A 25,277-nucleotide genomic window follows, 5' to 3' on the forward strand; every position below is an offset into this window, starting at 1 on the left:
CATTTCTGGGAGGGAGCTTCAGCGTAAAGCCGTTTGTAAGGCTTGGCCGCGGTCATTTCAATACGTGCCTGTTGCTGTTAACTTTTAATTGATGACAAAGAGCTTTTTTGCATTCTGCTCCCGTACGTTTAAGTTACGACCGAGTCCAGCAGTACGGAAAGGCAGCGAAGGCTGCAGTCGGCTTCCACTGTACGCTGAGCCCAGCTTTGGATTTGGAAACGGTCCTCAGATTCCGGGATTTATTGGCTTGGCCTCTTACTGTATGGAAAACAACTTCTGACTTGCCTGTTCGTTTCCCTTCCAAAATTAAGTTGTTGGTTATTCTTTCATGTTCCCTGAAGTAATACTGTAATTCTCAAGGTGGCCATGTTTAAAGAAATAAATTTGTAATGAAACCATTTCTTCTGACCCCGCGTCAGCTTCCTTCCTTCACTATCTATCCGAGTCCAGGGCAGAAGGAGCAAAGGCAGCGTGAGCGTGGGTGCTGAGCTGGCTGTGGGAGGCCTTGTTCAAGGCCTCACTGGCTCTATCAACTTTGCTACTTGTTGCAGGCTTTGAGATACGCGCCAGTATTTCTAATGGGGAGGGAAACCAATGCATTTACAAATATGGATGTAGCACCACTTAAACGTAACATGGATCAACAACCTGTGCCGTTTGTTGTTAAGCAGATGGCTCTGGTAGGATAGGAACCAACACAGTGGGTCCCAGTGCTGAGTGCCGGCTCTCCTGGGGAGTGCACACTGGAATGAGGAAGATCTCATTTATGAGTGTATGTAGAAGCCTCTGACATTGGACTGAAGTGAAAAACAAAATCCCTTTTCTTCAAAGCACTGTCCAGAAATTCCTTCTAAAAATCTATGCTGAATGTCAGCATTAATTGTTTTGTGCTGCTGAGAGCATCCATGTGCTGTGAGCATCTGTAATGCGTTGCAGCTGCTGAGAGTCACTCAGCCCAGCTGGGTCCTGGGAATGCATCATGGGATGGGTGTCAGGTTCCCACTGTAACTACTTCTAATCTGCAGATGAGCTGCTGGGCCACACCGTGTGCAGGTGGAGAGCTGGGCGCAGGCCTTGGGTTCTGCTGTGGGTGTCTGTCCAGTGTGCTCGTCCCCACTTTTAGTACTGCTGCCTGGGAGGTTCTCTGTGCGCACTGGCACGTGTAATGGAAGGATTTAAGGTAGAAAGATGCAAAATAAGCTACGTGAAAGTACGAAGTAAATTAATTGATGGCAGCTTGGTGCTGTTCTCCATACAGAGGGCATTTCTGTTACCATGGCTTTATGTCACTGATAAGGCTTTGCCATGTTCCTGTTTTTCTGGGGTGCCAAATACCTGCACTCATGTCAACATTTCAAACCAGAGAGGTTTTAATGTGCATTTTCCTCACGGTTCAGACAAATTTAAGAGGTCAGTCGATATCCTGGAGCTTACAATTAATGATACAACTGCACTGAGTTACGTTACCGCAAATGACGGAGTGGAAGTGAAGTTGGCTGGAAATGCTCTCACTAGTGTGACTTCAGCAGAGGCTTTCTGGGCCAGCTGTTGTGAAGCTGTGGCCTGTGGGGACAGCAGGGACAGGCCAGAACCTCCAGGTGGGTACCAGGAGTGTAGAAGAAGCTTCAGGGTAAGGCTGGGGGAGGCAGAACCTCCTCCCTCCCCTCTGCACTACCAGCCGTGTGCTACTCTAGGACTAACTGTGCTGCACAGCAAGGTAAGCTGTCCTGTTCTGAAACACGTGCAGGCTGCCAATGCGTTCTGAGTCACTGTCATAGAACAAAGGCTATACTTGATTGGGCTGGTATCATCTGTAGAGTACCACAAATCACGTACCCAGTACTTATTTTAAATGCCTTTAATTTTACATAACGGGAATCGAGCATTAAATACAAAACACCCCAAATTAACCTTTGAAAAAGTGTTGTGAAGGCGTTTAAAAGAACACGAATATTTAATGGCCTATCATTAAAACCAATGGCAGAGAATTCCATCGTGTCAAGTTTCACACCAGAAAACATCCTCCTTCAACATACAATCATACGTCCCCATTACAAGCAGCAGCAAAGCTTCAGTTGTCACCAGGAGCCATTCACTTGTTTTTACTTCTAATGTGCTCTGTTTCTCTTTTCCTAGAAAACAGCAGCTCTAAAAGGCACTTGTTCAAGTAGCAGACAGGCTTCAGCCCCGCACATCTGTGGGCAGAGGCACCAGGGTTGGTAGGCAGAGTAGCTCGGTGCAGGTCAGGCAGCAAAGAACTGCTATGGGAAATCTCAAAGGACTTCCCCTGAAAACAAAGTATGTGCAACGGCTTCAACCGTGGCCACCCGCAAAGAGGACCGCGAGGGCTTGTGCAAATCCCCAACAGCTCACAGCCTACCCAGTTGGGAATAGAAAGGTGTCTGTAACCATCTCTGAGCACAGCCGAGAGGAGCGAGATGCTTTTGGCAACTTACACCCCTTGGTACTTTCTGCCTTTTTATCTACACCGTGCTGCACTGCTAACACCTGCTCTGACAGGAATTATTTCACTCTGCTGCCACCTCCTGCTTAGTTCATGTTCTCTGCAATCCCAACACTGAGGGCCCAGCAGCACTCTGTATGTTGGCCACAAGATGGTAGGTATTGCTATCTTACCACTGCAGCTCTGTGCTGCTACTAAAAACCACACACCGCGTGACTTCTGCAGCAGATTTCAGCTTTTTCTCTGTTGCAATGAAGAGGAATGTACTCAGTTTTCTTGGGGGGACGAGAGGGAGCTAAAAGTTTGCTAAAATGAAGTTTAAAAGAAACACCGACGTGGAAGAAGTCGGTATCAAAGTAAACACTGTAGTGCAAGTTACCATTAGAGCTCAAATGAGTGATTAACATAAGGGTATGTCGCTGTCATTATTAACACGTAGACACTGTTTTAAGGCAGTCAGTTATACACGAGGGATGCCGTAGAGATAACGTAGTGTTACCAAACAAATACCATCATGTAAGTCTACATGGAAAGCCAGGTTTACATACAAAATTAATACCTGAGTACAAGGCCGAATTTATTCCTTCTGGTAAATGACATGCAAACATGCACCTCAAACTTCATGTTTGGTTCCTCAATTCTACGTTTCACATCAGTTTTTCTTCTGCTTTGCGTGAGACCACCCGGCGCTATCAGCAACGCAGGAGATTGAAGACAAAGCAGCTTGACAGTCTTTCACGCAGCGATCTCACAACATTAAGGTTTTTCAATTAAAGTCTTCATTTTTCCTGTAGACTTCAGCATGTGTGGTCCAAACTGAGAAGAAAACCAGAAAGGCACTGATTGCTTTCAGCAGAGACCCAGCTATTACCCATCCAAACTGTACGTAAAACCAGAACCTGGGCAGCGGTAATTCCCTTCATCAATTTATTCCTCTGCAAACGTTGCCAACTCAGTCTTTTATCTTAAAGCCGCTGATGCTAGAAACAAGGGACTGATGTGGGGGAAACACAGCCCTGAAGTTGTGAGGAACAGCCCAAAAGTTACTGAGCTGAACGACCTAAGCCAGAGGGCAGCTCAGTCAGTCAGCATTCAGAACCTGAGACTTGTGGCTCAGAAGTCTTTCGCTTCTCACACGACTTCAGCATACAGCCAACACTTTTGGTTAAGCTGCTTTAGATGATGGAGTTTTACACTTTTCTGTTCTGTTTCTATGGCACAAGGCTTTGAGGGCTGTTTACTAACATCACTGATCCGCATTACCTTGTTTTGTGAGTAAATGTATATTGTCAGAAACTCACACACTGAATATTTGCTGCTCCAAAAGCCCTTGGATTTCAAATCAATCTGAAATAAACTAGAAGCCATTAACCTGTACTAAGAATAATCTCATGATGCGGAACAAAGAAAGAAAATCACACTAAAAACTGTTAATTCAGTCATGCCAATTATTAGAAGAAACTCCCTACAATGTGATTTGCTTCCTACATTCCAAGGAATGGTTGCTGCAGGCCCTTGCTTTGAAATAGCCCGTGCACCACTGCACTGGTTTAGGTTGGTAGTAACAGGCAGACGCAGTTCAGGTTTGTTTCTGGTACGAGCCCACAGGAATCAAGCTTTTGCAGTACCGCGTTTTCATTGCAACATGAGATTCCTGTTTAAAGAAGAAAACCTGAGAAGGAAAAATCTCGAGCCAAACCAGCACACTGAGAGCTCACACTAGAAACAAAAAGTGACTGCCACAACTCCTAACGTATCAGCAGTACTTCGTGGGGTTTTGTGGATAGGTTTGTTAATTCCTTGGTATTTCTACCTGTTGGCAGAATGGTTTATTGGGCTTACCAGGCAACTATCGAATGATAATCTGTCCGAGCAATCAGAAGCACAACTCACCAGCACCACTTCAGTCTTTGTCTTAGTTTCAGACTTGGGAATGACTTTTTCAGTTTCACTTTGGCTATCCCTTCGGTATCGGTAAGCAAACTTCTTTTTGAGCGCTTCTGCTATTAAAGCTGCAGGATCTGTTGGGTCAGCTGCTTTTGGTTTTGTATCTCCCGATGATCTACAAAGGTAAAAGAGAAACCTCAGCGTAGTCCAAAGATTCAGAAGCCGTGAATTCACTTCTACTCTTGCTTGTCAAATGTTACATCGTCATCTCCCCAAGCTAAAACGGTTCACAGTCATAAAAGCAAACCATTAATGCAGGAGTTAGTAAATACAAATAAACATCTTACTTTTTCACCGAGCGTAGTTTCACACTGTTCATGTCTTTGAGGATTTCTAGCATGTTTGGTATTTCAGGTTTCTTTGGCCCATTTTCTGTCGGAATCTGGCCAGAGTTTGTTTTCCTGTTTCTCCGTTCTCTGATGAGCTCGATGGCAGACAGGTTTTGCTGCAGTGCTGGGGGAGGGAGCGGTGGAGGAGGAGGAGGAGGTGGCGGCGGTGGTGGTGGCGGCAGACCAGGGACAGCAGCTGAGGCAACAGGGCTCAGCCCAGCTGCAAACAAAACACGAGCCACGTCAGTTTCCTTCTAAGTACCCTTTATAGCTCACAAATAGTCTGAGCAGAATATGATTAAAACAGCTTCAGTTGTCTCCTCTCTGCCTTCTTTAGATCGTCGCATAACTTCTTAAGTTGGTATCGCTGAAAAACCACATCAAAATCCTTCCTTGAATTCCCAGTTCAGACTGCACTGAGATGGATAGCACCATGGATTTCAAATCAAATCCTGCTTTTAACACTGTTGTATGTATACATGTATGTACCCATGTATTTCACTTCCTTCTGAGAGGCTGGACGTTATTTAATCGTTTGAGTTGGAAGGGACCTTTAATGGTCATCATGTCTGCCATGTGAGTGATGACTCTTCCAGTTTACCATCAGAAATTACCATATGAGACTTTAAAATGTATATTACAGAGCTTAAATAGTGCTTAAATTCAAGCTTAAACTCCAGCTCTTTGAGGATAAGGATTTTTTTAGGACAGCCAATTGTGTCTGAACTATCTTGACTTGATATTCCCTCTGTCAATACAATAGTAGAAATCACCAAAATGAAACCTCTGCTTAAATGCACCTTTATGAAACTGCTTAACCAGGCTAAGTCATAGTTGTGAGGCTTACGGTATCTAGTATGAACATGTACACAGGCAATACAGGAGACTATTCTGGGTCAATGTACTCATGTGCAATTGTTACCACGTTCTACCAGAAGAGGGAGGTAAAGATGATAAAGTCACATCAGAATGTAAGTTTCCTAATAGATAAAGGAAAAGGGAAAATGAGGGAAGCTGAAGTTCCTGTGGGACTTTCTCAAATAACTACAATTCAAGAATGTAACCAAGTGACCTTTAAAGCTGTTTCACCATTTTGCATTTGAACAGGTCAGGAAGAATCAGCTCACAGGCAAAAACTAATTGATACCGTGAGCACAGGCTAAACAAAGTACTTGGTGGGAATCAGTGACAACTGAATGGCCATTATCTGCAATTGGCAGCGGCTCTCCCCCCCCATTAATCCTTGCAGACTGGAGACTCAGAATTGGATGAACAGTGATAGTTAGTTGTGAGGGAAAGAAGGAAAAGCTGTTATGGTGCTTAGTACAGGAAATGACTTCTGGTTCTGTATGAACAATCTCCTTTTCTGCTATTTATTTCATAAGCTTGAGATATAAATTACATCTTCCAGAAGCATAATCAGCCTCTTACATGACTATGTAAGATGACTATGAGATGGTCTGTTTCTGGGTGCGAAGATTCAGGTGTTAGTAGTCATTTAACTTGGTTAAATCCCAGCTGTTTAGCATTAGCTTTGCTCTGAAAGCTGCTCATACTTCTTTTCTCATCTGCAGATAGGAACTCTGATGAGCTTTCAGAGAAATGCCCCCTCCCTGGAGGCATTCAAGGCCAGGCTGGATGGGGCTCTGAGCACCCGGTCTAGAGGGAGGTGTCCCTGCAGGGTGTTGGAACTATGTGATCTTAAAGGTCCCTTCCAACCCAGGCTGTTCTGTGATTCTAAGAAATACTCTGTATCCCTCCATTAAGATGCTATGTTCATCTACCAACCTAAGCAAAGGAGTGTGCAGAGTGTTCAGTGATGCAGTACCTCACAAAAATGACTTAATTCTGCACCAAACATAAAAAGGACAATTCATTAAGTAATTTGTGCTGAGAGTACAGTAGATCTCATACCTGCTGTCAGATTCTGTTGTTCTTGCAAGATAACAATTTTGGCTATTTGTGCTCTTAAAGTGGCTAGTTCATTTTCCAGAGCACTGATCTTCTGCAGAGCTTCTTCATTGGCAATTACTGCGCTCCTGGGTGCTGGTTCTTCATGTAACAGGTTTGGAACAGAGTCCTGTCTGCCCAGGGAATTTCCAGGCTGATGTAGTTCACCTGAAAGGGGCTGGGCTGTTTTCGACCACACTTCTGACCTGTAACAAAAAGCATCAGAAAGTTCTTCTTTAAAGGCTTTCCAATCAGTAAAAACTAAAGCAAACCAAGGACAGAAGTTGAAGGACTGACAAAAATTATCTTCACACCAATCACTTCCACCAAAACATTAGATAGCTTTAAGTCAGTAAGAGCCTTGCATCCCTTCTGTTTCTATTACTGGCTGGTGTTTCTCTCTCTACCTCGCCAGCTTTGTAAGGAGCACTGGATTTCCAAAGGAAAAAGGAATTAATTCCCCCCTGCCCCAAATCTACTCCTCTGCCTCGAGCCTATTTCATTTTTTGTTGAAATTAAGATTTAAATTTGTTTTCACAGAATCAGAATCACAGAATTTTTCCGGTTGGAAAAGACCTAGAAGATCATCTAGTCCAACCATTACCAATACTTCCCAGCTAAACCATATTCCTCAACGCAACATCCAAACGTTTCTTGAACACTCCCATGGTCGGTGACTCTACCACCTCCCTGGGCAGTGCATTCCAATGCCTGACTACCCTTTCTGAGAAGAAATACTTCCTAATGTCCAGCCTGAACCTCTCCTGTCGCAGCTTGAAACCATTCCCTCTAGTTCTATCACTGTCTACATGAGAGAAGAGGCCAACCCCCAGCTCACCACAACCTCCCTTCAGGAAGTTATAGAGAGCTATAAGGTCTCCCCTGAGCCTCCTCTTCTCCAGGCTGAACAATCCCAACTGCAAATAATCTGCAAATAGTCATTTGTAGTTGATTCCTTTGAAGGAGGAAGAGTTTGTTAGTTCCATAGCACATCTTTATACTGTTCCTGAACTTCTGGACGTCTGTTCCATTTCTGCCCTCCATTTTACCAGGAGAACAGAGTATATGGAACTTGATGCTGCTTATCAATAAACAGGAAGGGATCTTACATCAAGGTTTCTAAGAATAAACACTACTGTAGAGAAATAAAGCTTCATACAATGTAAGAGAGTCTGCAAGCTTTCCTTCTCACAAAGAGCAAGAACATTCAACTCTGCTGCTTTCCTGCATGAAGGCAGAAGCTACGTTAAACACAGAGATTACTGAACATCTGCAGTCACCAACAGTTTATATTCATTGGTGACAACAACATTTTAGAACAGGCTGAGTAGAGCTGACACAGATTAATGATAATGGGTTGTCATAAATCAGATCACCTTGCTGTAGCATTAGATGATATACAACTGAGTCTTTCACAACAATGACAGAAAATATCAAACGTTATCCGGAGGAGCTGTGGATGCTCCATCCATTGGAGGTGATTAAGGCCAGGTCAGATGAGGCTTTTAAGCAACCTGATTTAGAATGACAGTCATCAAAGTTGGAGAAGACCTCTAAGCTCATCTAGTCCAACCATTAACTCCTCACCACCATGCCCACTAACCCATGTTCCTCGAGCCTGTTCTAATGTTTGACCACTCTTACTGAGAAGAATTTTTTTCTAATATCCAACCTGAACCTCCCCGGGCACAACTTGAGGCCATCACCTCTTCTCCTTTCACTGTTAGGTGGGAGAAGAGGCCAACCCCCACCCCACCACAACCTCCTTTCAGGCAGTTAATTGTAGAGAGCTGTAAGGTCTCCCTTGAGTCTTCTCCAGACTGAATGATCCCAGTTCCCTCAAGTGCTCCCCAAAAGACTCATGCTGCAGACCCTTCCCCAGCTTTACTGCCCTAGTGGCTGGCAACCCTACCTGAAGCAGCAGGGTTGGAACTTGATGGACTTGAAGGACTCTTCCACCCCAAGCATTCTGTGCTTCTTGATTAAGCACAACTGAATTTTACCAAGGATTTTAAAATGCAGGTACTATTATTTACGTGGAAATAGCAACTAAAAAAAGCATAGGATGCTTCCTTTAGGAACCAGTTCTCCGCACTCTGAGAAAGCAAGGTGGGGAGGCTGGCAGTCATTCCACTCTAAAATGCACCTCCGACGAACTCTTCCAAAGAGCAGAAGAGCTGAACAGCAAAGAATATCTTTGGCTCAGAGCAGCAATAGCATTTTAAGCCAATTTCCTCATTGGATTTTAATGCCGTGTAAGAATATTATGCCTGAGTTGTCAGTACTGCTCTGATTAGGGGTAGGAGAAGCATGGCTTGTCAATTAGTTGCTTCATTTATAGAACTGCATTCATATACAAAATTGTCTGCAACGCTATTTACTGAATTAGAGTGAAAATATATTTATCAGTATCACCAATGTGATCTCTGTGAAATGGAATTTCAAATGCCCAAAAAACACCCAATGTATGCTGCACTACACAGCATCACGCACAGGTGGAATGAAGAGTGCACATTGAAATGTTCATGTTTGCTAAGTAACTCACCTGCAGTGTTTCATTAGAAGCCTACATTGCCTTAAGGTCACTGTTTACCTAGAGGATTCTTTTAGTCTGATCTCACACCTACCTGTCCCACCCCTCCCTTTGTTTGCATGCAGGTACTTCAGCAGTATATCACTCCTACAGTATATCACTCTTTCTGGAAGGTTAGCCTGAACTAAAGCTTCCTCTGCACTACAGAACTGTGCCTCTGGTTCAGGCTGGTGTGAGCAGTAATTTGGATAGGTTAGAAAACAGAACTTCATCACTTTGGCCAAACTGTTTCATGCAGCTACAGTGCTACACAGCGCTCCGTGTCCAACACAGAAGTATCTGTGCTATAATTCTGGGCACAGGTACTCACACGTTTCCCTGCCAGTCTTCATCATAAAGATGAAGACAAAATATAAGTCGTATGTATTATTATCTGCTACAGAATGCAAAGCTCTGCATTAACAGTAATGCACAGTGTATTCTCACTGGAGAGAACCCAGTTCTTTTGCTCAGCTTTTAACTCCAAAGAGAAAGTCTAAGTGCATACCTGAGCCTTGTAGAGACTTCACCTTCCTCTTGAGCAACCCATCTCACATCTGCAAAGGAAGCCACTGCATCTTCTCTATGTTGATGAGGATGATTTCCTTCTGTGGCTTGAGAAGTAAGCTAAATTTTAAAGGCAAGATTGAAAGTTTTAGAAACATTATTCCCAGCCTATTTCACAGTTGTTTTATCCAATGCTTCTAGTGAGGCTGTGCATAACTATTAACACATACATGCACGAAGCGCATCAATAGACTCAGTACATTTGTTACCGTCCTGAGCTTGGTGTAAAATCTAACACACTATTCAGTCTAATCTCCTGAATGTTTTGCAGAAATCTTATTGGTTTTTGAGATTCACGACTACCTACATGTACTACGGCACAACACTCAGCACTGGAAGTCCAAAGCAAATTGTTACCTTAATGACAAACGTCAACACTCTGAAGTACTTTGCTGTAATAACTTAAATCATGTTTTAATGATATTCATGACCAGTAGTTAGAAAATAGTTACTACTTCTACCTATTAATCTTTTACGCTAACTTAGTAATCTGGTGAGGGAAATTGCTGTTGTGTGTTTTCCTTCCTCTACAGCTTCCAGAATTTCTGTATGAAACTTAAGCCATGTCTGTTACACAGGAACAAAAAGTCCTTCTACTGGCTTCATCATTGTGAGGACTTCCAGTGACAGCTATGACAGAACTATAATGTAACAAATAAACTATGTACGAAGAAATCTCATTTACAGCATGCCAAATAGACACTGTTTTGCAGCACAGTTTTGCTACTAGCTTTATAGCTTTCTGAAGCCAAAGGTGAACAAGGCTCAAGAGACTGGAACATTTCTTCAATCTATGGTTAAGTGACCCAAATGGAAACCTGACAAATTGTCTGGGCCATCAATACACGCTCCATAACCACAACTATACAAAATGGTTTCAAACCTACTTTGAAATATCAGCTGCTACCCCAGGCTACACAAGGGCATGTGTATTCAGTCCAGTGACTGAGTGCAGCCTGGTCTCTGTAATTTAACAAATGAAAGATACTGAAATATCCTTCAGTAATTCCTCCTGCTCTGTTTGCTGCCTTTAGTTATTTCTTTCCAGTGTGACTACGCCACCTCTACTGCATATGTTACATATAATCCACGTGCCAAACTTGCATGCGAAGTGTTGCAGGTATTTAAGCGCTGGTAGTGGCAGAGGAACTGCAAACACTGACAAAGATGGTGGTATCATTTAATAGTCTCTTAAGTACTGCTCTGATTCATCCTGCTAGCACTCAAAGGCAACCCACTCCTCTAAGAAGAAAACTACAATGTAGCAGCAACCATGAAACGCCAGCACTATCCTGGATTTGTAGCTGACCTAGCACAGTAGGACTGTAATCTTGATTGGGTGAAACCATTTATGAAGAACACGCACACATATTTTAGTTGTAGCCTTTGATACACAAGTTCCAGATAGAAGTATATAGAAGTTCTATTTTTGTTGTTGTTTTTTTTCCTTCTTCCCCTAGGAGTTGTCACAAACAGCTTTGGAAATTGAGATGATGAGGTGAAGATGACTACTCTTGCAACTTGCGTGTGAGCCTTTATCACAGCTCCCAGGAGTATATATTGGCATTACTCGAGCATTTGGAAACAACAGGGTTTTTTCCAGGTAGCATCAGCACAGATGGCAACATGTTATCACATTAACAGTTGTGCCTAATACCATCACAGCCTGCCTCTCTTCAGAACAGCCTGGAGCATACTATGTTGCATGTTAGGACTGTCATTGTTTGAGGTTTCCTTGTATTATTTTCTTCTTTTTCAAAATAAAATTACCATGACTGCTGCAGCTGTATTAAAGCTAATGGTAGCTACAAACATCTGTAACACAGCAGCTGCTTCTTGCAGGCCACACAAATTTTCCTAATGGTAATGGCCATATGAGGAACTATTACCACAAAGGCTGAAGGTGCATTGAAGTAAAGGTATTACATGCACTTGCATCAGAAATCATTTTAGAAAGCAACAGTAAGGAATGCATTTACCACGGCCAGGTTTCTTGCATCATGAGATAAGTAACTTCTAATCCAATATCTAGTAGCAAGCCCTCTGTTACACTGTGATGCAAGTTTCTTCTTGCTTTTTAAGTCATATTTATGCGTAAACAATCTGCTTGCTCCATACACAGATGTTTTTTTCCTCTGTCCCTATAAAGGACACGGCCTTCCATAGAAGTGGGTTCTGAATTTCAAGTTGAGACAAGATTTTTCATCGAACTTGGAAGTTAAAAGCCAGTACTCAACTCTTAGAACTTCTGCTTGTCTGTAGAACGATGTTTAAAGAACCCTGCTGAATGGCCTCCAGCCCATCTTGGCTGAGGAACATTCAGATAACTGCTCTGCCAACGCCTGAAATGGAGAAATGACAGCTGAAAACAGAGGCCCAGTTCTATTAAACGCTGGACTGCAGGCATTGGATAAAGAAGCGGAATTAGCTTGCTTTTCTTTCTATCTCTTATAGATCTGTTTCCCCAACTTTTTCCTTAACAGACTTTTTCCCTATTTTAGTGTGTGTGTGCTTCACATATACATGTGTGCATGCAGACAAAGAGTGTCTGAAAGACAAAAACACACTGAACTGCTTTTATATGGTGTCAAAGTTGGGTTCCTACCTCTTGTTGTATCCAAGAAGTGGAAAGTAGAACAAATATTTGTACACATTTAAGAAAGAACAAAACCTTCAGCTTTCAAATTACTCATAGACTTGTGTATTAAACATTTGGAAGCACTACTTCAGGACAAACTTGCTGTGATTTTTCAGATGAGCACTGATGTTTGCTACATTCACATCAATAGCTTAGGAGGCATGTGTTCAATTATACAGTGTATATCAGACAAACAGAAGCATGGGACTACAATGGAGATGTCGTATCTGGAAGACACTGGATTGGTAACCAGAGGAGGAAGGCTCCTATCTTCTGTGTATTTGTTTGTTTGTTTGAGCCTACCTCAGCTATATTGATGCTCAACAATTTTCCCCCTAAAGACCACAGGTAAAGCATGACATACAAAAAAGCTTTATGAACCACTTTCATTTGTTCATGCCATCTATAGCCAAGTTCTGCCACCACTTACTAAATGCATGAGCTGCACTTAGCAACAAATACAGAGGAGGACAAAAACCACAGAGATACGTACAACAGTGACACACCTCAAGCATGCGAGAAGAACAAACATAAATAGGGATGCTCTTTCAATATCCCTTATCCATTTATCATAACAAAAGGAAAGCCTGTAGGATGTTTATTGGTCTCAGATAAAGTTAGAAACACTGGTGGTATGCATGCACCCCCAGGTGAGGCAAGTATGGTTTGCTTTGGTTTCTGGATAAAGTGACTTACAGCAAAGTTCAGTGCACGGTCCTTTCATAAAAGAGCTAAAGCTGGCAAGAAAGAAAAAGGAAGAGACAGCTGGAAAAGCCTCAGTTGCAACAGCATAAATGTGATCAAGACTGGTACTGAACTTCACTACAGAATCTTAACAAAGAGATAAAGACAAAGAGAGACGTTAGCATCACACTTCCGCATGCTCAGCAGTCTATGAACTGAAACAGTTATAATTATTCTAAACAATATATATCTTTAAAAAGCCTGCATTGACCACATAAACTTTAATATGCATCAAGCTTTGTAATATTTCAAATTCAATCAACTCAGGCAACGGTAAGGAAAGGTTCCTAAAAGCAGAAGTACATCTTACAGTGGATAAAACCAGAGCAAAGCTAACTGCTCATATCTTCACATTTCAACACTAAAAGTATTCTGAAAAGAACTCCCCAGATGTATCTCCCAGTGCTCTACAACTACAAAAAACCAGAACGTCGTCTTCTATGTACTGTATTGAGAGAAGGAATTATATGGCTAATTTTTTTTTTTACAAATAAGCATGATCTTCCCTTGTATAGCTCTCACAGCAGGGTGAATCACACACAGCACAGGAGGACTGCAAATGCGAGGCACACACAGCTGTACTTCTGTATTATCACTATGGTACACCTACACGTTCAAATTCAGCATGCCATTTTGTTGTCCTTCCCACTTGCACAATCCCCCCCTTCTAGCAATGGATACATTTATTGTTTCAAGATTCACGAAGCCACCTATGACAGGAGACATTAGTCCTCCAAGTAATGTTAGCATGGCTTTTACTATCACCACAAAAAGGTAATCTGAACTATTTGGGGTTTCTAGGCTTATTTTAAATTCCAATATTATTCATACATCTCATACAGGACACAGAGAGTAATATAAGGGTGGAAAAATTAGCTATGTAAAAACTACCTTGCCTTAGTATGGCTGATGGTTCCCACCATTCATCTTTGCGTTCTCCTCCCTCGTTCAACCCAAGAAACACTCTTTTCTCAGCGTGAGCTTCAAGCACTAAATCCCTGTAATTCTATGCCCACCCCCTATGCGCAGCATTCTCAGAGTTGAAAAGATCCTGTGTAACAGCTTCCATTTTCCCATCTGTTCCTGACCGACTTGTTATAAAAAGCAAGGGTTTCTCCTCAAGTTTTTGCCCTTGCTCTTCAGCCTCCCACTAGATGCAGTCAAAGATACAAGATAACAAATGATAAAGCTGCACAGCACTGATGTTCCCTTTCACCTTTGATGTGTTACCCTTCTACAAAAACAAGCACAAAAAACACAAGAAGGGAACTCAAGTTATCTTATAACTAAGTTTTTACTTTCTTATACAGTTCTTTATTTTCCCCAGTATTTTTTTGCATGCCTTTTAAGCCTAGTCTGTAGTGCTGCTTTTTAGAAGTAAGTTTCAAATGTTTCTCAATCTTAAGAATTGATATTTTTTTCCTAGGAGGAAGTTTTTCACTCAGAGGGTGGTGACACACTGGAACAGGTTGCCCAAAGAGGTTGTGGATGCCCCATCCCTGGAGGCATACAAGGCCAGGCTGGATGTGGCTCTGGGCAGCCTGGTCTGGTGATTGGCGACCCTGCACATAGCAGGGTGTTGAAACTGGATGATCACTGAGGTTCAACCCAGGCCATTCCATGATTCTATGATTTTAGAAGTTCCATATTCTTTAGGAAAACAATTCAAGTTTTGTTACATGTTTATAGCAACACTGGTCAGAGTTTTAGGCAGTACAGAAAAGAATTCATAGTAAGTAAAAATCTGAATTGGAAGTGGGAAGAACTGAAGTATTCTCCTATGTGGCAGATTTATCTAATTCTGCTTTCATGAACCCTCAAGGCAATTTACTTAAATGAGCTGTAGATTTCCTTAAAATCTTTTGATACGAGAGTAAATCTCTTCATCTGTATGGCAAAAGTTGCGTTTCAAAACAGCTGAGATTGCCTACCTGAAACTGAACTCTTGGACACTGTATTAGAGAGAGGTTAGTACCAATTTTTCTTACAATACTCCGAGATGAACCATAAGGCTTGCTTGACCAAAGTACCTATTGGGAAGAAAAAAAAAGTCAGATGTTAGATAAAAGAATTAATCACCATATTGGAACAGTTTTCCTTTATCCTTCTGTATTACACTTGTGCTAAATGTACATATGATTTAGAAGTTACTCTTGCGAGGAATACAATATACAGTGATGACTGTTTAAGTTCAAGACAGCCTTTACATTAAGTTTAAATTCAAAGCAATAAATCTAGTAATGTGGTAGGATTCAAGATGTGATCTTCAAAAGCATAACCTGCCCCTTTTTAACACAATGAGGAATTTGTACTGAGTCACACCCAGCTTTTTAAGGCGTTTTATGAAGAGCCACTCAATCATGAAAAATCCCGAATCACAGAATGGCCCGGGTTGGAAGGGACCTCAAGGATCATGAATTTCCAATCCCCCATTGCAGGCAGGGCCACCATCCTCCCTATTTAATACTAGACCAGGCTGTCCAGGGCCTCACCCAACCTGGCCTTGAACACCTTCAGGATGTTATGAAATTCCACATTCCCCAAATCATTTTGTTTTTTTTAAGAGCTCTTCTAACACAGAAACAGTGTCTACAAGCCTTAATAGAAAGTGACGATAAGCCAACACAAGGCAGAACGTGCAACTGTGCAACTGAAAACTGGAAAAAAGAAATATTTGAAAATTAAAATGCCCCAACATACAGAAACAGTAAAGAAAACTGCAAACAGAACCTAATGCATCCAGCTTCTGATTCTGAACTGTTTCTACTGCAATTCACATTTATTCTAATTCATTTCAGTGGGGGTTTCCTTTTTATCTTTTGTTTTACTTAATGACAAGAATGTTTGCTCTCCTATTTTACCAAAGGTGTATGAAACGAGACTTTAACCCTAGAAGAATTGTACAGAAGGAGCCAGAACAGAAGAACAGAGAGAGAGAAGTAGGAAAGAGAAAAGGCAGAAGGAATGAGGAAAAGGCTGTAATGATGTTTACGAGGTTAATAAACAATTAGAACACTGTCTGGTAATTAAAAATACTCGGACAGTATTCACTTCTGACTGTAGATACAAATTTACTATTCAGATCTTAGTTTTTAAAGGCTCACGGCTTTAAGTGAACTCAATACCCTGTTAGAAGGCTGCCTCATCTTAATCCTAATCTTAGTTTGAATAGCATGGATCGGATTTATTAAAACAACCCTGATATGGCATGGCTGTATTGCTTGTGTGATTTGCATAGTGAAGCCGTGGGAGTTTCACACCACACCACTGAATAACACTTTGATATAGTACACAGAAATCGCTACTCTTAAAATTCAGAAGGTTCTATTAAGAACAAAATATTATGCTTCACAGTATTTATCCCCAGATTATATTATTCCAAAAACTTCACAAAAACATTTTGCTTAGTTCTATACTAAAGCATCTTTCTTTCCTCTGACTTTAATAGAATGTATACATTTAGACAAAATAAATGCACAGATGCACAGCACATATGCTATGATAGATTTCCACATCAGATTCTCATCGTTGCCAACGATCTGCTCAGACTCAATTTTTCATTACAGGAAATACAAACTCCTTCTTAATACGCAGTTAAGTTTGAATACAACTTTTCTCAACCTACGGAGTCCTCTCTGGGAACTGCATTTTAGATGCCACAAAGAACAACCTCCCATTTGTGATGACCACATAATTGCCATCTATACAGCTGAACAAAATGCAAGTAGATTGGAGCCCTCAAAGTCAATGATAAGCAGTACCGCAGTAACAGAGTCTCCCCATTCACAGTAGACTCTGCTGCTAAAAGCAGAATGGTTTACAACAGCCTCAAAGTGATGTTGCACTGGAAAAAAAAATACCAGTCAAGGGAATGCTTGATTAATTATGGAAGTACTTCCACAAGAGCAAAGAGCCTGGACTACGTGCTGTATTGCCAACCTAAGTGCAGTACATTTCAAACAAGTGGTAAAACTTGTTTAGGGATTGCTCAGACCACAGAAAAAGGCTGACTGGGACAGATATCCTCCATAATATTTGGTGCCTAAACACATTTCAGGTTTTCTATGACTCACTTTGGGCAATTCAAGATATGCCTAGACGGTGTTTTCAGAAAACTGCACACAAGTTGTGCCTCAAGGTATGCCCAGCTGAGCTAATAAGTCTCAGCACTGTTCTAGTCCTGTTCACACAGCTTCTTGTTGACTTGAAGCACTGGCAGAGCAAGTCTGCAGACTATTATTTAGTAATACCCTCTTATTGCATCAGTGTTTTACTGTTCTCCGGGATGACTGACATTTGGAAACGTAAACACATTATCCCAGGCTTGAGACAGAGAATAGGGGGAAACAGAGGTTATAAACTTGTTTCCCCCCTATTCAGACTAAAGATGTTGCTAACAATAAACCATGCTAGCACCCACAGTAGTAACCATATTCTTGTGCTCTGAATTTTCATTGTTATGAAATCCATGTTATACGTATCCATGAGATCTCCAATTTAAGTTCTAATAAAATCCTAAAATATTGCCTCTTACGGGTAACCTACAACATATATCAGTTCTACTCTCTGTAAATTCCTGAGTGATCTATCACAATCAGTAAAGTAAGAACAATCCTAGATAAATACTGCACGTAGTTGGTATGGAATTCCATCTTATTAAAATATATAACTTATAGAGATTATTGCATTGGAGACAGCAGTTCTACTCAAAACAGCTTCCAAAAGATCCCAGTGACACAGAAGGTGATAAGTAGCAAACCTCTCTCTCTGCTAAGCACTGACAAAAAGCTCCCCATATTCTTTTGTTCAGGAGGAAACCTATGCAGGAACATTACTCTATTTCCCTAGTGAAGGGCACAGCCATGTTGCTCTCCTATACAGTAACATGTTCAGGAGGAAAGGAGAGGTAGATACACCATAATAATTATCATCTCAGTTTCATGGGGCTCTTTATCTCTCTAAGATAAGAGCAAAGAAGGAAGGGCATTTAAGAATGAATTCAGTTGTCAAAAGTCAGTTGAAAATTTTCCTTCATCTTCAAAATACACCTAAAAGAGGAGAATGAAAAGCATCGTCTACACTGTGAACAGTTTACTGTTAGAGCTAGAAGGAATCACGTGGTATTTTTAACGCATACATTACTCAATACTTCAGTGTCTTCAGTAGGGAACTGTATACCTGCTCAGCAATGCAGAATCATACAGATACTGAGTGTATTTAAAGGGCTCTGCTGGAATGGACAAAGATGAACTAAACCATATGAAGTGCTTTCAATACCTGATTTTCTGAAAAAAAGGGAGGAAAAAAAAAATCAAGTTTGAAACACTTACTGATTCCATGTTAAGTCCAACTTGCTCAAAAATCATCCTCATTAAGCTCTTAAACCAGCGAATCATCTGGACTGGAAAGGGTTCTTCCAAACCTGGATTTAAGCCTTCCAAATCTACAGGGCTGCAGAGGTTCCATAGTCCTTCTGGAAGAAGAAACACGAAACAAACATTTTAGAAGCAGTGGTCATACAGAGAAGAAAATCATTCGATGTGTTTCAAAAACAAGCTTCTGAGGCAGCTGCTGAAAACAAGACCCTTCCAGGCAATTCCTAGTACTGCAAAGTATAGTTATCCCAAAGACAACTCATCTAGTAGAAGCAAGAGAGTTTTGTAGTATGATTTTGAACAAGTCAAAGAAGTTGCAAAGTGAATGACTAAAACACTGGGAAAATGACTGCTCACTTCAACTTGAATGGAACACTTGCAACCAAGGACTAACACTATGATTCAAGGACCACATTCCTAGCTGAAACTCTTCTCTATGCAAAAACAAACTCCAGAAAGCAGACCCCTTCTCCTCACTTACATTCTCTGACAGCTTTGTTGTTTCCCACAACAGAAACATGGAAATATGACTAATAGGAGAAAAAGACAGGAAACAGTGTCGATGTGGGACCTGAAAATACTCGAGTGACTTATAAAGTTGGCCACATTTCAAACTGTGTCTATTTATACACACTACCATTCACTAAAGCTGCTTTTATTGCATATCTTTCCCTTAAACATGTTCTACAACAGTCACAACTTGGATGCCATTGAGAATTGCGTGCCATCTTAAAAACAAACAAACAAACAAACAAAACACACACACAAAAAACTATTGCTTTGGGTTTACGTTTGTTTTGTGTGTCAGGCTAGAAACAACACTCTGTTGAAGCACCCTGAACAAAATATTTGTAGCATGAACAACTGTGTTGCTAAAGCCATTACAGACAGAAAGATGACTAAGGCAATGCGGCAGCAAGGAACTGTTAGTTAGGAAGTTACAAAGTCAGGAGATGGAAAAGCTATGCAGTTTGAAAGTGCCCAAGAGCATTACAGTTAAATCATCACTGTTTCCGTTACAAACGTTTCTGGGTTGTTGTTTTGGTTTTTTTTCCCCCCAGCAGTTAACAGTGAGAATCTGCTTCTTGTGGAAGCTTGGCAGGAACCATGCAGCCTTACAGGTTTGGGGGGTTATTTTTTCCAGAGAGGCTTAAATAGAACAACAAAAATTGATATTGGTTTCTCATCACCACAGGAAGAATAACAGGTTTCCTAACAGGACTTAGTTTTATTGACGAAAAACCCAGGAAAAAAGCACTATTCTAACAGCAAGCAGAAGACTAATATTAGGGTATTTTTATTAAAAAAAAAGGACACAAAAATGAACTAATCTCTAAGAGATTAAATGGAAAAGCAACAGAAAAGAATAACGGGCTGCCTATAAGCTGCAGTCCCTGACAGAGCCCCCTCTCCAGCCTTCCTGCAGGCTCACTTTAGGTACTGGAAGACCACCATGAAGTCTCCCCAGCGCTGCCTTCTGTCCAGGCCAAACAAGCCCGACTCTGTCAGCCTTTATTTGTAGGAGAGGCTCTCCCGTGCTCAGACCATCCTTGTGGTCCTCCTCCAGCCCCAGTCCAACAGCTCCGCACCCTCCTCATGCTGGGGGCCACACATCCAGATGCAATACTGCAGGTGGGGCCTCACAAGGGCAGAAGTGACTCCTTCTACCCTGATATACTGCTCTTTCAAAAGACAGCCAGGTAGTGCCAAAATGCTGAGGGGTAGTCAGTCACGTTTTATGAAGAAAATAAAGAAAAGGCAATGATAATTTTGGTTCTGATCAACTGGGAAGGCAGAATCTTTAACAGCGGAGATAACGCGGGTGCGAGTGACTTAATAAGATGATTATTTTCGGTTCACACTATAAATCACCATTTCTTCTAGAACATAAACGTTTAAAGTGGCCAACATTCTGAACTACCCATGACCTGCTGTCTGCTTTTGCTGAAAGAAGTAACAGAAGTCACCGTGTGAGAGTGCAAAGTACCCCCGGCTCCTGGATACCAGCACAGCACTACGGACAACCGTGTGTTAATATCCTCCAGATCACCACTCATCTAAAAAGAAATCTAAAAGGAAAATGCTTCTAAGTACATTCCCTTGATATCTTTATGAAATCTATTCGCTTTCCAGATTTATCCCCAGACAAACTTCACACTCATTTCTTCCAGGCTCTCACTATTATTCTTCACAAATCTCAATTATTTCACCATTATTCTATGTGCCAAGAACAGAAAGGGTCATTTCACATGAAATGTGGGGCAGCAAGAATGGAAGTATTAGCAAATACCTTGTACACGTGCCAACCTCGGAAGGAGTTAAACATTTATTGCTTTTAGTAACCGAGAATAACAGCTCCCTTAAAATACTGTTTGCTTTATCCGTTCTCTGACTCTTTCATTTTCCTCTAAATTAGTAGTTTAATTCCTCTGAAGCTTCCACAACTCAAATGTTGCAATGAAATGCCTCAAAGTGACAGTAATTTTGCTACAAAATGTGATACTTCCGTGTGCTTCAGCAAATAATCACAATGGTAAGGAGTAGTCACAGGCAACATTCCCAGAAGAGGTTAGAGGAGCAATAACACAAAGAGTGGCATCTCAGTGCATTAAGCAGTGCAGGATGGGAATGCCACGGGTTGCTCACTTATACACCAATACATCCACAGAAATTAACAACGCCTGAGAGCTTCTTGTTCTGATATGGAAATGTGCAGCAATACCCTGGCTCAGAAATGAGCAGGCCTACGCTTCCGAGTGCCTTGTTCTCACTTTAGCCCCGCCGAACTCTCCTTTGCCCCCACCCCTCCCAATCACTTTCGTAGTTTCCACTCAGTCTTTTCATAACAGTTATCGGTCTACAAGGCTGACAGATAACAGCGCTTCATCAAATGTTCATGAGATAAATACAAAGCCCGTGGAAGCTGTACACACAGACATACCAGTCAGCAAATAGCAAATGGAACCCTTTGGCTCTCAAGTGGGTGCTACACATGGAAAATGAAAGGAAAGAAAAGGTAGATGCGATCCGCTTTCAAATTGAAATAGTTCTAGGTGGATAAGTACAACACTGGAGAATACAAGTCCCTTTCAAACTACGAGTTCTCTTAAAAAGAAATATGATATTCGTATTTGTCTTACTAAGAGAAGCTTCTCTAATTAAAATCCATGCCAAAGTGAAAGAGAATGCTTTAATGCTCTTGGTGCAGCAGATCAGCTACATACGGAGAGTAAACAAGCCCATGAAAGGTCTAGTCTCTACATTGAAATGGTGTACATAACATAAATAAGTACGTTTATTTCAAAGAAGCACAAACACATCAAAAATAGTTACATTAAAGAACAAAAAAGCAAGTTCCTCCTTATTTCAGTAGGAAACTGGGCCAGCCGTATCTTCAAAGTCTTTATGACTGACTGATGACTCACACGTCTAATGGAAGGTTTATTCAAATTATATCCATAAGGAAGCATATTAAATAATTTATATATATATATATATATATTACAGGACACCAAGTGACAGGCAGAATCTTCTCATAAAGGAGCAGGCCCTCTCCAAATCACAACACACCACTTATGAGCAATGAAGGTATTTAGCGGAGGTCGCAGCCAACTGCAGAAGTCTGCTTTGTGGCTCGGAAGACTCCAAAAACAAAGTGCCCAAGATATGCCTAGGGGCAGATACAAGTCAGTGGATACTATAGAGACAGCTGACTATCATCATGAAGCCTACAGCAAGAAATAAAAACAATACATACATCCAAAAGAAGTGAAAAAGATGCCTTTCCTTCCCTCCCCAACCCTCCTCCCGAGGTGTTCAAGGCCAGGTTGGATGGGGCTCTGTGCAGCCTGGTCTAGTATTAAACGGGGAGGTTGGTGGCCCTGCCTGTGATGGGGGGGGGGGGGGGGGGGGGGTTGAGATTCATGATCCTTGAGGTCCCTTCCAAGTGGAGCCGTTCTGTGACTCTGTGAAATGCTCCCCCATCTCTAAGCCAAGCAGTCAGGCATTACACACACAGAACCGTACACCCACACTTACAGAGCTCCCCAGCTGCTGCTGTCAGCGTCACCCCTGCTACCGCTTTGAGAAAGGAGAAAACACGGGTTCTATTAACAAAAGGGTACCCGTGCCTGGAAGAGCATTTAGAACGTTCTATGCTTTTTTCTGCCATAATGTCCCTTAGTAACAACTTCAGGCTCCTACACAACGCGACCGGATTTCAGCCGGTGACCGGGCCGATTCTGATCCGGCGGTAGCCAACTGTAGCTTTAAACCCTCCCTATGCTCCCCGCACTGTTTCGCTTTCCATAACCGCCGAGCTGTCACAGCACCACCACAGCGTTTCGTTATCGGACACCTTCAATCCGCAAACAGCCGCCTCACACCCGTCGGGAACCGGAGCGCCGAGCGACCGCCCGCCCCACACCTGCCCGCCGCCGCCCCTCGGGGCCTCCCCACCTCACCCCACGTCCCTCCGGCAGGGCTCACCGCGCTGCAGGCGGCACACAGCGGCGACGCTCCGGCTGCCGCTCCCCCCTCACACGCCGCTCCCGCCCCGACGGGCCGCGGGCAGCCCGGCAGGCTCAGATGCCACCGTCGCCTCCGTCCCCACCGCCACACAGCCGCGCTCTCTCACCCGCTTCTCGCACTGAGCTCGCGACCCCACCAACAGCCAATCCGCGGCCGCGCCGGCACCTTCCCGACCAATAGGCGTCCGGCTTGAGGGGAGGCGGGACCTCAGCCGCCCTTCGGCAGGCTGGCGAGCGACTTTACCCGGCAGCCACCGCGCCCTACCGCGTCTATTGGACACGTGACCGGCCTCCGCCAATAAGAGGCGGTGTTGCGGAGGCGCCGTTGGCGGTGCGGTTGTGCTGCTGCCGGGCGGTGTGCGGAGCGGCGGCCCGGCCTATTGCTGACATGACGGCGCCTCGGAGGCGCTGCTGCACGGAGCGCTCCGCAGTCGCAGAGGAGAAAACAGCCACCTGCTCTCTTAAAAATAAATGCGGTTGGCTGTACGTGTCCCTGTCTGGTTCTCTCGGACGAGGGATTAACGGCTCAGGGCTCAGCGAGGTGCTGCACGCATCAGCCCCCTCTTCGAGCGCCTCCCGGGCCGCCATTGCTGGACTGCAGTCCCCAGCGTACCTTGCGGCTCAGCCGTCGTCCAATCCAGCCTCACCGACAACAAGACGCGCCGTGATTGGCGGAGAGGCGCGGGCGGCGCCGCACCAATCGCGTTGCGGCGCGGAGGGATGTGTGGGGTCGGAGCGGGCCCGGTGGCGGTGCGGGAGAGGTGTGAGCTCCGCGCCCGTCCCTTCCTGTAGCCTCCGATGGCGATGGGGGCCTGAGGCGGAGTTGTGTCGGTGTGAGGACGTCTCGTTCAGCGGTACGAGGCAGGGAAGAGTGCAGGCCGCTCCGGGGGGCGGGGGTGGGAGCGGGAGAAGCTGGGGAGGGAGAGGCGGGCTGGCCGGGAGGGAGGTGCGGCGAGGGGGCCCTGCCTTCTGTCAGCGGTCATCAGGGGCTCTCGGCATCGGGGGCTCCCGGTTGTCATAACGTTGTTGTAGGTGGTGGAGAAGCTAGGAACTTCTGGTTTGTCTTCGGTTGCGACTGAGAAGACAGAAGGGAGTGGAAGGAAAAGAGCGTGTGACCTGATGAGGTTGGGTAAAACTTCGTTTGTATTCAGGAGATGTATTCAGAGAAGAATAACGATAAAGGCTGATGAGGATGAAGAGTGCTGTAGGAGGGAGCTGGTGCTCAGGACACGGCTGGAAGGCAGAGGCTTTTGTTCACCATAACTTCAACTAATTGCATTTTCAGGCTTTGAGTAAGTTGTGTTGATCAGCTAAAGAATGTGCTGAATAATACTGAACTTCGTAGGGACTTCTTACCAATTTAAAGTGATCTACTTTGAGAATATAAAGTATTAATTATGGTATGAAGTTCCCAGTGGATCTTGTTAGGACTTAGAACAGTCAAAGGAAAGAACGTGGAGGGTAATGATTGACTTCTCACATTTCCTTTCCTAAAGGAAGAACTTAGCAGGGTTTTTTTTTTTTTAATGTGAAAATGTCAGAAACGATTGGACATTTCTACATGTGCATCTGCCAGCAGTAAGAGAACAACATAACATTGGAATGGTATTGTTTGTGTGAGAAATAATGGGAAAAGAAGGTTACCAGTTACAAATTTGATTTTATTTCTATACAGTTACAAATTTATTTCTGTACAGGGGGGAAATGAATGCATCTTAACAATATGTCATTATTCGTGCTTTTGTGCCTTAAAGTTACTTACATGAGTTTCTAGTGGCAGCACCAAGGACCGTAGGTAGCATTCAGTAGTTTCCGAAGCGTACAGTCTGTCTTTTGAAGTAACTATACAATGGTTTTGAGTTGGAAGAAATCTTACAGATTACCCAGTTCCAACCTCTGTGCTGTGGGCAGGGCTGTCACCCACCAGCTCAGGCTGCCCAGGGCCTCATCCAATGTGGCCTTGAAGACCTACAGGGATGGGGCATCCACAGCTACTCTGGGCAGCTGTGCCAGTGTCTCGCCACCCTCTGAGGAAAGAATTACTTTCTGAACTCTAACCTGAATCTCCGTTCTTTTAGTTTAAAGACATTCCCCCTCGTTCTGTCACTATCAAGATGCAGACCTTCTCTTTTATCCAAGCTTATGCTTCTGTGGCCTGTTAA

General features: G+C 43.1%; 2 protein-coding genes across 2 annotated transcripts in view; one reads left to right on the top strand and one right to left on the bottom strand.

The window, feature by feature from the left end:
* Positions 1 to 1,851: 1,851 nt before the first annotated feature.
* MTFR1 (mitochondrial fission regulator 1) lies at positions 1,852 to 23,256 on the bottom strand. Its single transcript, XM_072329953.1, has 8 exons — positions 23,075 to 23,256; positions 18,542 to 18,684; positions 15,143 to 15,241; positions 9,771 to 9,889; positions 6,655 to 6,896; positions 4,699 to 4,960; positions 4,358 to 4,526; positions 1,852 to 3,280 (listed from the first exon to the last, which is right to left on the bottom strand). Exons 2-8 carry the CDS (start codon positions 18,605 to 18,607, stop codon positions 3,221 to 3,223), a joined length of 1,017 nt encoding a protein of 338 aa, XP_072186054.1. The 5' UTR covers positions 18,608 to 18,684; positions 23,075 to 23,256; the 3' UTR covers positions 1,852 to 3,220.
* A 542-nt stretch (positions 23,257 to 23,798) lies between these two features.
* ARMC1 (armadillo repeat containing 1) overlaps positions 23,799 to 25,277 on the top strand; it is a 32,147-nt gene continuing 30,668 nt past the window's right edge. Inside the window, exon 1 of the mRNA XM_072329759.1 lies at positions 23,799 to 23,969. The gene's annotated coding sequence lies outside the window, so the exon portion shown is untranslated. The remainder of the gene's footprint in view (positions 23,970 to 25,277) is intronic.

This window comes from Excalfactoria chinensis, chromosome 2 (genome assembly GCF_039878825.1).
Source record: "Excalfactoria chinensis isolate bCotChi1 chromosome 2, bCotChi1.hap2, whole genome shotgun sequence".
Lineage (NCBI taxonomy): Eukaryota > Metazoa > Chordata > Aves > Galliformes > Phasianidae > Excalfactoria > Excalfactoria chinensis.